The 12518-nt window shown below is 39.0% G+C and overlaps 1 protein-coding gene across 1 annotated transcript in view; it reads right to left on the bottom strand.

The window, feature by feature from the left end:
* Nucleotides 1-12518, bottom strand: part of ATAD2B (ATPase family, AAA domain containing 2B) — a 69044-nt gene that overhangs the window by 21888 nt on the left and 34638 nt on the right. Inside the window, exons 18-23 of the mRNA XM_010148081.1 lie at nucleotides 10822-11008; nucleotides 9988-10173; nucleotides 9210-9345; nucleotides 8415-8611; nucleotides 5732-5891; nucleotides 1759-1881 (exon numbers count right to left, since the gene is read on the bottom strand). Of these exons, the coding sequence (XP_010146383.1) occupies nucleotides 1759-1881; nucleotides 5732-5891; nucleotides 8415-8611; nucleotides 9210-9345; nucleotides 9988-10173; nucleotides 10822-11008 (989 nt within the window). The remainder of the gene's footprint in view (nucleotides 1-1758; nucleotides 1882-5731; nucleotides 5892-8414; nucleotides 8612-9209; nucleotides 9346-9987; nucleotides 10174-10821; nucleotides 11009-12518) is intronic.

The raw sequence follows: 12518 nt of genomic DNA, 5'->3' as shown, positions 1-12518 counted from the left end.
TGCCGCTCATCACTGGTCTCCACTCAGACATCAAGTTGTTGACCACAAGTCTGAGTGAGACCATCCAACCCGTTCCTTATCCACTGAGTGTTCCACCTGTCAAATCTGTATCTCCCCAATTTAAGGACAAGGATGTTGTGGAGGACAATGTCAAACAGTCTGCACAAGTCCAGGTAGGTGGTCCACTGATACCCAAATTATATATCTGAATGTCCACTAACCAGCATCTGACACCAATGGTACTTTCTTTCTCTGATTTAAAAAGTTTCATTGTATGACACTACCTGCCTTAATTATGATGTCTGAAAACCCACCTTTTTAAACAGAGTCTGAAGATTTTGCACCCAGAAATATATACTACTTGGTCACTGCCACAAAAAGAAGGGCAGCATTCCAGTTATCTTTTGGAAGACGTGCAAGGAGGGAGGTACAAGCTATGTAGTCACCCTCTGTAACAAAGAGCTCTTGCAAACAGTTACTTTATCCTCAGAAGCAACAGTCTTCAACAATCATGGGAGACTCATAATGGATAATTAACTGAGCATAGCTCACAGCGTGACACCAAGGCCAGAATTGTGAATATTCTTTTACTTCTAATAGAGAAGTACAGAGGAGAAATGAAGGTATTATATTAATACTATTTTACCACACCAGTGAATTACAATTGGTTCTCTTATACACAATTCCAGACATGCATTAGAAGCTTGTACAGAATTAGACAAAAAAAATATGTGACTGAATAGGAAAATAAAAGGAACTGTTATCTATTTAAACCTGAAGAAGAGAAAGCCTACAGATACTTGCATACTTCAAAGAAATTTGTTAATAAAGGGTCTTCAATCTACTGATAGAAGTATTTCAGGAACCAGCAGCTATAAGTTAAGACCAGCCAAATTCAACCTAGAAACCACATAATGCAGTTTGGTACCAAAGCAGGAGGCAAAGCAGGAATTATTGAAATCAGTAATCCCTAAATCAGCATGAAATTTGGTTCTAATGTTACAGTGATTTTCAACCATTTTCAATTTTCAGAACATGAGAAATTTTCCGTGGAGGTACAGAGTACTCCATGTAAACAGAGTCCTGCTCCCATACTGGGAATATGCCTGTGCTTTTGATTACCTTTTCTGGTCAATTTAGAAAATCCCACAGACTTGGAGGTCTATGGACTACAAGTTAAAAATAACTGCACTAATTTAAACAAAACCAAGTCAGTGATGTACTCCAGTGTAAGGGGCTACATTTCCTGATTCTGGACTATTAGAATGTCAACGTCATGCTCTGCTCAATGTGGATGTAATCATTGTTACTTAATCACAAGATTATCACTAAAAGTACAATTGTGCACATGCCAGGGTGAACTGAAACGCCCCCTGTTTTAAATGCCATTCTCCCTAACCATGATTGTTATTACACTGCATGTTATTACGTGGCATTTTTAGAACACAGCTCTGGTTTCACCGCATCTCCAGTTAGTACAGCTATCCCGACATTCATCTGTTCACTGTGTCCTACCATACTTCTTGTACCAACAGACAGTGCATCCTTCTTCTGTAAAGAAGGATGGTGATTTATCGGACCAGCTCACATGGTTGGTACACGTAGACAGGTTTCAAGCTCAGTTGCCCTTTAAAATGCACTGCCAGAGTCCGACAAGCATTCTGTATTTCATTTTAAATTTAGTTTTTTAATGGAGACCTGTACATTCTGTTTTCTATCCCATATATGCTGCGTTATGATAAATGAAGTTAAACATACCTCTTTTTCTTCTTGCTTCCTTGATTTCTTCACACATCTTATTAAATTCTGGATCCAGTTCGGCAGCAATGATAGCATGAGCAGTGTCCTTCAAAGTACAGGCTCTATGTCTAATTATTTTATCTGAAAAACAGGCCAGCACACTCATTAATTTTATCACAGTTACGTAAATTCTTTACCGTTTTACGTTGTTCTGTATTGTACATTGAAACACCGATATGGGCAGAAGTAACGGAGAAATATTACAAATGTATGAAAACATAGATGGATCAATACCACAGCATGCTCAAAATTCACAACCCAGCCATTTAAGAGAGATAGGAGTTTTCAGAAGTACAAATTGTTACTTTAATCAATAGTGGCATTTATAAACAAATGCAAACAGTGAATGATGAACACACCAAAATCAACTTGTAAACCTTAAAATCTTGCTAGAATCAGCAAGTGTACCAGTTTCCACAGGCAGATCTACACAGTATAATGAAGTACAGCGCAGAGAGTCACAAAAGTCACAAGAGACTTGTCCAGGAATTAATTCAACCACTGGGGTCTAGGAACATTCATACAATTATACTGCCTGCAGAATCATACTGGACATCTCCTGAATTCGTAAAGCAGACCTGGCTTGCTTCTATTCCTCCCGCTTTTTTTTTTAACCTTACATTATTGCCTAATTTTTATCTAACAAGTGTTAGAGAATTCAAAATTGTGCTAAAACTGATTAATGTACTGCTTACATTGAATAGCTACTTTTTATTTTAATCTATTGAGAACAACTGGCAAGAAACAAACCTCGAGTTTGTTACATTTTCACCTTTATTTGGGGAACAAAGCAAAAAATAGTGCCCACACTGGAAGCCTAAATGTGCCTCCTGAAACAATGGGTTTTTTTCAGAGAAAACCTGTTCCCATACCTTTGAAACACACAAAAGAAATTATTCCAATGCTGTTGAAATTTGACAAGTAATTGCACCTTAATAAGTAAGCCCAAATGTAGAGAATGTAAAATGTGGCTTTTCAATGAAACCTACAACACTGATTGTTTGCTTTTAGTACAAACATATTTAATTTGTCAATTCATCCATACGGAATTACTTTTTCCAGCTGATAGAGGTACTTGAACAGCAAACATCAACATTAATGTCTACAACATATTAAACAATTAGTAAATTTAATCTGGTTTAATAATCACTAAAGACAACAATTAAGAACATTAGTGAACATGTATTAAACAAGAATTATAATTCTAACAACAGCCAATGTTACAGCTGGAAAAACTGCTGAGTGAAAAAGAATATCCAGCATCCAGCTCAAATGAGCCCTACGTGTTTTCTGAGGAAACCTATTGCCACTTAAATCAACTAGAAAACAGAAATATTTACCCACATGTATTTGTGAAGCGTCATATTTTATGATCAAACAACAACACTGCATTCTTCGCACATGTAATTTTACAATATTAGACTTTCACAAGTTGGTCAGATACTAAAGTTTAAGATGCCCTCACAAAAGAAAGGAAGAGGAGAAAAAAAAGAAGATTTAAAAAAAAAAAAAGAAAAATCAAAACAAGAGATTTGATTGAACTACTCCTTTTCTCAAAGTGTGATGGGCAAGACTTTCCCACTCACAGTACTTCAAAGAGGTAAATGCTATTATGTCTAACACCCAATGGTTACGTTTCTGAGCCTTTAAGAACATTTCCTGGTCAAACAATGGAGGGAAAGGGGAAAAGAAAAACAATGCACACAGTCTTACTATACAACCTATCTGAAATTTTATAGCAAAGCAGCAGAGGAAGAACAAAAACCAAGAAGCCAGTTGTGAATATCCGCACTACATATAAAACCAGCCAGTCTGGTATTCCTATTGCCTTTCCAACTGAACGACGGGATAGAAGCAGGTATGGTATAATTCTTCTGCAAATTCAAGCATGAAGCAGAGGCAAGCATCTATGCCCAGCTTTAAAGAATGTGTGCATTTATGGGTTAGTTAATGCATCAGAAGGCACGTCATGCATAGCCACAATTGACACGTCGTGCTATTTCAGTAGTGTCTTCATACAACAGCTGAAGAAATCTTGCATGTCAGAAGTGCAATACTTCAACAAGTGCTGACAACACAGAGGATGCAACTATCTTTCATTACTTACTCAATGATGAGAAACTCTAATCCAAACCTTAACCTCAACATAGCCAGATTAATTTCTCCGAGCTCAGTCCTGACAGCAGGGAAAACTAAAATATCCCTACCTTGGTTCCCTGAATATATTTCACAGAATTATGCAACAGTTGGGATCGGAAGGGACCTTAAAGACCATTAGGTCGAACCCCCCTGCCATGGGCAGGGACACCCTCCACTAGACCCGGTTGCTCAAAGCCTCATCCAGCCTGGCCTTGAACGCTTCCAGGGATGGGGCATCCACAGCTTCTCTGGGCAACCTGTTCCAGTGCTTCACCACCCTCTCTGGGAAGAACTTCCTGATATCTAATCTAACCCTCCCCGCTTTCAATTTAACCCCGTTACTCCTTGTCCTGTCACTACAGGCCCTTGTAAGAAGTCCCTCTCCAGCTTTCTTCAGGTCACGTGCACACTGCCAGCTCATGCTGAGCTTCTCATCAACCAACACCTCAAGTCCTTCCCCTCAGGGCTGCCCTCAACCCACTGTCCACTCATCCTGTATCTGTGCTTGGAACTCTTTCTCTTTGGACAAGCTTAATAAAAATTTCTGAAACTAAATGTTCCCCAAGCTGTCCTTGCTATGTAATGTCTGCCACACTGAATCTGCGACTCGTACTGTTTATGAGGCTGAGCAGATGTGACCTATAACACCAGCTCTAAACAAAATACCTCTTCAGACCACATTTCCGAGATCAAACAACCTAGCCCACAGATCCAAATGGCCTAAAATTGAGAACAAAGGATTTATATTTCCCCAAACCCATCAAAGTCATAAACATACATCAGTCACATGCAGGAGGTGTCTCATTTTTAATTGTGTAACAAAATGCATCATAAATTGAAGAATTAAACTTTATCCCCTACAGATATGAACCCAGCCCTACGTTCAAAAGGCAATGTGAAAGAAGCTTAACTTTGACCAGACGATACACTGCATACAGCCCATGCATGAGGCACCTGCAAATGCCTCACAGAATTAAAATCAGACTTGAACCTGGGAAAGTGATTTCACAGGGTTTAATGAAAAAATTTAACGCACTGGACTGCATGTACAGATGGACCCAGATTTCCAAGTATCGCAAACATTAAATGCGACTACATTAAAAGGGTGCTTTTGTTGTTGTTTTACTGGTGACTCTGAAAACTGCCAATTGAAGGGCTTTCTTTTGGCAATGCGCGCTGTAAGGCAGCCCCAGCGAAGAGTACACAAGATGTTCTTTCCTTAGTTCTGAGTGCGAACAGCTTTTGCGTGCATTTCAACCTACAAATTCCATTTTAATTAAAAGCATCCCACCACACTTTGTCACGACAATACCTTCTAATCTCTCCTAATCAGCTGCAACTCACTTCCCTGCCTGATGATTTATCCTGTTTTATTTCTATCCCCAAATACATAGTTTTTAATTTCTGTGTGTGAATTGCATGTTCTAAGCCCACGTGGAAATAAAGCGGGCCACTGCCAGATTGCGTGCAGGATTCTCTACAGAGCTCTCCAAATTACGTTGGGCTTTTGTTGCATATAAGAAGTCTATTCACTGAAAAGGAGCTATCAAATTTGAAAAGGAACTACAAAACCTAATTTATTAGAAAACAGCTCTGAACGCTGTATTTCTCCTGCTCTTATAAAGTCCCCCAGTGCACCACATGCCTCAGAATACCAGAAGCACAGACCCTTAGGACTTACCCAAATTAACACATCGCATTCAGTTTATTTAAATACCTGAATAGTAACCAAATACATGATTAAATGCCAGGCTTTCGGGTTTAGGTAGGGCAAAATGACGTAGGTCCTTACCTCCAGGATCTTTGTCTGGATTGTACTCCAATGCATTGCTGCAGATCAGGTCAATATCTGTTAGGAAATCCTTGGCTGTTAAGTAGTTGTGTTTATCAATTTTGGTTATTACTGTTGATAGGTCCATTGGCTCTTTGATAACTTCAAGGTAATCTGAAACCTATGAACAAATAGCATACAGAAGTGACACAGGACCATAAGCATTTCATTTGAACATTGCCAATATCACATCTTTATGCTTTTATTCATTCCACATGCCTGGATTCAATACATTAAGTAAACATTTTGACTTCTAAGCAAATTTATGTGGAAAAGAGAAGTTTTATCAGACTAAATAAAACATAAGACTTCCAGAGTTACTTTTTCTTCAGGAGCTCATCAATTTACCCTTCAAAATGAATTTAAAGCTATTTTTGAGGCATCACATTTTAACATAAAAATATTTTTAATTCTACTTAGACTGATTTTTTTTACATTTTTAGTAACGTTATAACACAGTCTTGGATTATAAAGGCAAAACCAATCAGCCTAACTCAAAACCCTAGGAAAAACTAGGGAAGCTATATTTTGTTCATCTTGTAGGTAAAGTTCTCATTAAACTGAACAGTCAAATTACAGCTTTTAAACACCTTCAGTTGAACAATTCCATCAATCAGCTGTTCAACAAAACAAAGTCAGGTTTTATTGACTGAAGACGTTAGACTGACTGTACAGAAGGGCAGACTAAAGAGCAAGCCTTCTGCCAGGGTTCACAGCTTACTATGAGCTTAGCTCATAACCGGAGATTTAGCAATCACCAGGGTACGCTTAAAAGTATTTAATATAATTAATGGTACTGTAAGGGGCTCAAGCTTGATAGTCAAATGCATCAGCACAGCTGCTGTAACAAAGTTCACCACAACAATCTATGAATCTGTTACTTCAAGGAAAAAAAAAAACCCTATACTAGAATGTTTCAATGTGATTAAGATCACAATCAATTAAAAAAACTGGCAGTCTCAGAAACAGTATTGTGTTTTTTCTTTTGAAATGGCCCACGTATGATGGCGGCTGCCAAAATATGGAAGAGTTAAATACATATTCAGACCAAACCATAATGGCTCCATAAGAGGTTTTTTTTCATAAAATATTTGTATATATTCATACAAAAATATATTATGACATGCACGAAGAGTAATGCATTACTTCGGTGGACAGCAGTCTATCACCTAATTCCTTAAATATACATACTGAAATTTACGATGAAAAATTAAAATGGCAAAAATTCTCTTTTTGTCTCCCTCTATGGAAGCATGATCATAACTGATTTAGCAATCAGAAAGCCAAGCCATGGGCTTCCTTTTCTTGTGACTACATCATCAGAATCTTCACTGGAAACTGTAAACATTAGTCAGGAAAACCCTTGGCTTGTCACGCAGCAGCACTCTCTGCAATGCAAGCAGGAGTGGAACAAACTTAACACGTTTTCTCAGAAACTCAAGCAGACAGGCTCTTGCAGAAAAGGAAAGGATAGTCCTGTGCTTAAATGCACCACGTGGGACAGAAAGGATTACATTTAATTGTTAGTGCTGTGATATATTTTTGGCAAATCTTTAAGTAAGAAGTTTTGTAGATGGAGAATGGAAATGGGAGCAAGGACAGTAATTTATTCTCTATGTGCCCTTATGCACATAAGTTTACACTGCAAGTTCTTTGGGGAAAAAGCTGCCTTTACTAGGAGTGAAAAGTTTCCTACAATAATGGACTTCCCAAGCAGTGTCATTAAAAAATATATAACACAATCACAGTTACTGCTTAGACCATGCTCACACTGTGAGTTGCCACGTTAAAGAGCTCTTGTCAGTCTTTCAAAAACAGTCAGCTACTGAACAGTATAGAAAGCTCAATTAAGAGAGGACTGCATAGGCCCATAAAAGATGGTTATTCCATCCTGTATGGAATTTACTCTGCAAATCTGCTTCCTACAATGCTGTACTTTTAATGTCCCATATTCATCTCTTAATGTCTTCCATTAGAGACACTTCTCTCCAGAAACAATTTAGTTGTTGGTTTTTTTAAAAAACTAACAAGCTTGCAAAGCTTGCAGTAAGGCAGCATTTGACCTCAAAGTCAGGCCAAACACAATCCTATTCATACAGCAGCACCTGAAAATAGATTTGCAGATCGAACTGTCTCATCAGTTAGGTGTGCACACTCCATAATCGACCAGTTAATGCCTTATAATGTGCTACCATCTGTGATTAATGGCATCCACAAGCACTGCTGCTGAAATTATTCAACAATACTATTAATGCTGAATACATTACAGATTACTTTCCCGATATGATCATGCCTCTGATTACAACGTTGTAAATGCTTTAATTAAAGAATTATATTTATGGTTTCAAATATTTCAAGAGCACTGGTAGGAAACGGAGTGATGGCATTTTTAAATGCTGATTTAGTTATAAAACTGACAGGAATGCACAAGGTTTTTCAGTAGGTCACCGGGATAGCTCCAACTCCTTGCATCCCAGATGATGAGGCTGAGACAAGCTCACCAGCTAAAAATAAGCATTTTAGATTGGAAAGATCTTGGATTAAACATCTATTTTTCTTAATAACTTATAAATTTCCTTTTTTTAATTTATACTGTTTTTCTAGTGGTTTCAACTTCATTGTTTGCACATTACTGAAACAAGACCTCTTCAATATCCACCGGTTTGCTGAAGATGTTAAAGCGTTTGTCTGTGGCCAGCCTCTTGGTAACATCCCTGAGAAACAACCGCAGCTCTCTCAATGTGTTCTCTTCCTGGTCTTCCATTCGCTGTTTTTCTGCTTCAGACAGCTCACGGGCAGGACATGGCAGTGCAAGAGGAAGAACTTCCAGAGCACGAAGAGCTAGGGAAAAAACCAAGAAGTTAGACAATGGAAATTGTCGGGGCTGGGGGGGAGGCAGATTTTTACAAGAGCCTGTAGTGACAGGAAAAGGGGTAACTGGTTTAAATTGAAATTGGGGAGGTTTAGATTAGATATCAGGAAGAGGTTCTTCCTCGAGAGGTTGCTGAGGCACTGGAACAGGTGGATGCCGCACCCCTGGAAGTGTTCAAGGCCAGGCTGGATGAGGCTTTGAGCAACCTGGTCTAGTGGAGGGTGTCCCTGCCCATGGCAGGGGGGTTGGAACTAGATGGTCTTTAAGGTCCCTTCCAACCCAAACCATTCTATGAAATAATAATAGAGTGCCTCTTGGGATTATGCCTCTCCAAATTTCATCGTACATTTAATGTACCTCATGGATCTATCACTGCGTCCTTAACCCCACAGCTCTCCGTTTTCCAAAACTGGTAACTGTAACGCATGGAATTTTTTCTGGGCACCGATTAATATTGTCAAATGTTTAATTACACTGTCATTTAACCACACCTTTTGAAAAAGAAAAATATCACAATCCAAAACATTTAGATCACATTATTATTGACTTGACTGTATCTTAGTTTACCAGCCTGTTTCCTTCTTGGTGGGGGCATCGCTGCCTCATTAAGAATTAACCCTTTGAAAAATCGTAATCTGTCTTCTTCACTTGGTCTCTGAATATAAAAAACCTCTTCATACTGGATTCTGAAAATACACTTCACCTAAAAAAAAAAAGCCGTATGAAAATTGAGCCCCCACTCAAAAAGACATGATTAATGACCATATTAAAACACTAGTCACAAACTTTTCAAAATTAGCCACAAAAGATCGTAAATTCTATTCAAAGCTGCGTACAGAGTTTAGGAAAAACAAACGCTTGCAGTTCTCACAGAATTTTCTGTAGTAACCAAACCTGCAGTATCCCATGACCCTAACAACAGCCACCTCTACAGTGTAAAGAAGAAAAAGGATGGGAGAAAAAAAAATAAAAATAAAGAAAATATTGGGGGGGTGGGGGGGCGCGGGGAAAGGAACTCCCCTCCCCGCATCCTGAACCTCAGAAGACGTAGAGCTAAAGGTTAGGCCTTTAGACTAAATCTGCATTTAATTACCCTGGAGTAATTTGGCAAAATGAACAATTTTGTCTTCTCACCAGAGTAGCATGGAGATTATAAAAATCAGTAATATGGATGTACATCCCTCATTACAGAAAATTACAAACATTTAATTAATATTACATTTGCAGGTTGACATATTTTTGATCAAGTTAGAAGAGCAGTGCAAACCGGGGTGTTTTCACATGACTGAAACATTCCAAAGAGCACACACCTCCCTGACAATGACTCCTTCCACAATAAACTTACCTCTTCAGGCAATTCACTGTACATGGACTCAGAGGTAGACAGTAGAAATATTGGGGAGAAAGATGGTATATCTTGCAGCAAAGTTAGAAAAGTAGCTCTCACAGTTTCACTGACAGCTTCCCACCAGTCACCAATATGAGGCATGTAAACAATACTTGGTACTGTTCTTCGAGCTTCACGAAAGATCTAATTAAAAAAAAAAAGTGGTATTTAAACTAATTTATTGTTATTATCACTTGTGAGCAACAAAATTCCCCTGGAATGGGAAATGACCCATATTTGTGGTGTTTTATATAAAAATGTTTTGGTGAAACAGAATTATCTCATGATCAAGGTTTTCTGAACAAGTGTTCGTGACTGTTAGCTGTCTCATTCAATTATTCTATGTTAATGTGCTAGGAAGACTACAAAACAACTACTTGTCATATATGTTTTAAAAACTTGCTGAAACTGAGCAATCAAGATGAGAATTTAACTGGTTTGCAATCCATGCAAAATCCAGCACAAACTGTTTCGAAAACTGAACATGGAACCACAGCACTGCAATTCATACACAAGCTAATAAAATGAAAATCAGGAACCAAATACGCAGATCAAGCTTAGTTGACATTAGGTATGTGACCGAGGGGGTAAGTTAAAAATGTAATTACTTTCACTAATCAGCAGAGAGATCTCAATCACTCCCTAGAGACTGCTTTCTTTTAAACAAAAAATAGAAGGAGCCTATGAAAACCTGGCTTTTAAATTTCATTCCAGTTAGCTGCCTTCATATTGATGCCACTAATCTGTTCCAGAATTATATCATTTACTCATTGCAAGAGACTGAAATGTCACCTGTGCACACGATTCTTCAGGCGTTTTGGCACTGACTGAATAAAGTGCTGGCAGATCTAGCCGGTGCACAGGGAATTTTTCAAGAGTGTGCAACAGCGCTGGAGCAAGGTGCGACGTCTGACCCGAACCTCTCTCTCCAGATAGCAGTAATCTTGGTCTGCAAGAGGTTGGCTGGTGATAAGCTGACCTGCAGCAAAACAACAGTTACAAAATACAATTAACAAGCTGATGTTATTAATGGATGGATATAACAAGATTATTTTTTTTTTTTTGGAATCCAAAAGATCTTCATTAATGTGTAACAGTTTCCTACAAAAGCCTTAAAACAGTCAAATATCTCTACTACACCTCAACACCATTCCAAATCTCAGTAACTTGTCAACTCTGACTTCACAATTTAACCACAGTCAAATGTGCAAAGCTATGCACATACCAAATTCATTGAAACTTTCATTATAAACAATTTATTTAAAACCAATTCCTTGATCATATAAGATGACTTAATGGACTTTGAGTGAAGATACCTACTTAAATCATGCCTAGTTCAGTCCTAACTACCAAAGCATCATCTCAGTAGCCTCAGAAACAGCAGGTCAATCCATTCATCCCTTAAAGTGCTACCCAAGATTTCCAAGAACCACCTAATATTTAAGAAATAGGACCTGAAGTAGTATTGAGTAAAATCGCTACTCATCTTCTATTCATATGCACATTCATATGCTGCTCTTCAGTAGATTTCCAGAAAGAAGAAAAATTTTAAAGGAAAAAATGCAAAGATAAACTACTTTTTGTTCTTGCTGTTACAGAAAAACCCCCAGAGGAGTCCATACAAGGATTTTTGGGGTACACTGTTTGTTTGGGGCAGTTGTGCCCATCTTTTGTGGATGACTGAGACATGAAGAGACAATCATTACGTTTTTCCATTAAAAGTCCCTGCATTTATGAAACAAGAAAGTTTTTTTAAATTAATTTTCATTTTCTCTCATTGAGGCGTTTTTATCTGCACATCAATCAACTTGGGCACTGAAACAAGACGCATTGGTTTTAAGGTTACGTATTTTGCAACAGATAGGATCGCCAAGGGCAGATCGTGCCTGACGAATACGGTGGCTTTCTACGATGGCATCACAACCTCATCGTAGGACAGGCAACAGATGTCATCTACCTGGACTTGTGCAAAGCCTTCGATACTGTCCCGCACAACATCCTTGTCTCTAAATTGGAGAGACATGGATTTGACGGATGGACCACTCAATGGATAAAGAACTGGCTGGATGGTCACACTCAGAGGGTGGTGGTCAACGGCTCGATGTCCCAGTGGAGACTGGTGATAAGTGGCGTTCCTCAGGGGTCAGTGTTGGGACCTGTGCTGTTTAACATCTTTGTCAGTGACATGGATGACGACATTGAGTGCACCCTCAGCAAGTTTGCCGATGACACCAAGCTGTGTGGTGCGGTGACACGCTGGAGGGAAGGGATGCCATCCAGAGGGACCTGGACAGGCTGGAGAGGTGGGCCACTGCCAACCCTCATGGAGTTCAACAAGGCCAAGTGCAAGGTCCTGCACCTGGGTCGGGGCAATCCCAAGCACAAGTACAGGCCGGGAGGAGAATGGGTTAAGAGCTGCTCTGAGGAGATGGACTTGGGGGTACTGGCAGATGAAAAGCTGAACACAAGCCAGCACTGTGTGCTGGCAG

This window comes from Eurypyga helias, unplaced genomic scaffold, assembly GCF_000690775.1.
Source record: "Eurypyga helias isolate BGI_N326 unplaced genomic scaffold, ASM69077v1 scaffold3570, whole genome shotgun sequence".
Classification (NCBI taxonomy): Eukaryota; Metazoa; Chordata; class Aves; order Eurypygiformes; family Eurypygidae; genus Eurypyga; species Eurypyga helias.
The sequence above is the reverse complement of the archived record's forward strand: the minus strand, read 5'-3'. Positions and strand labels throughout refer to the sequence as shown.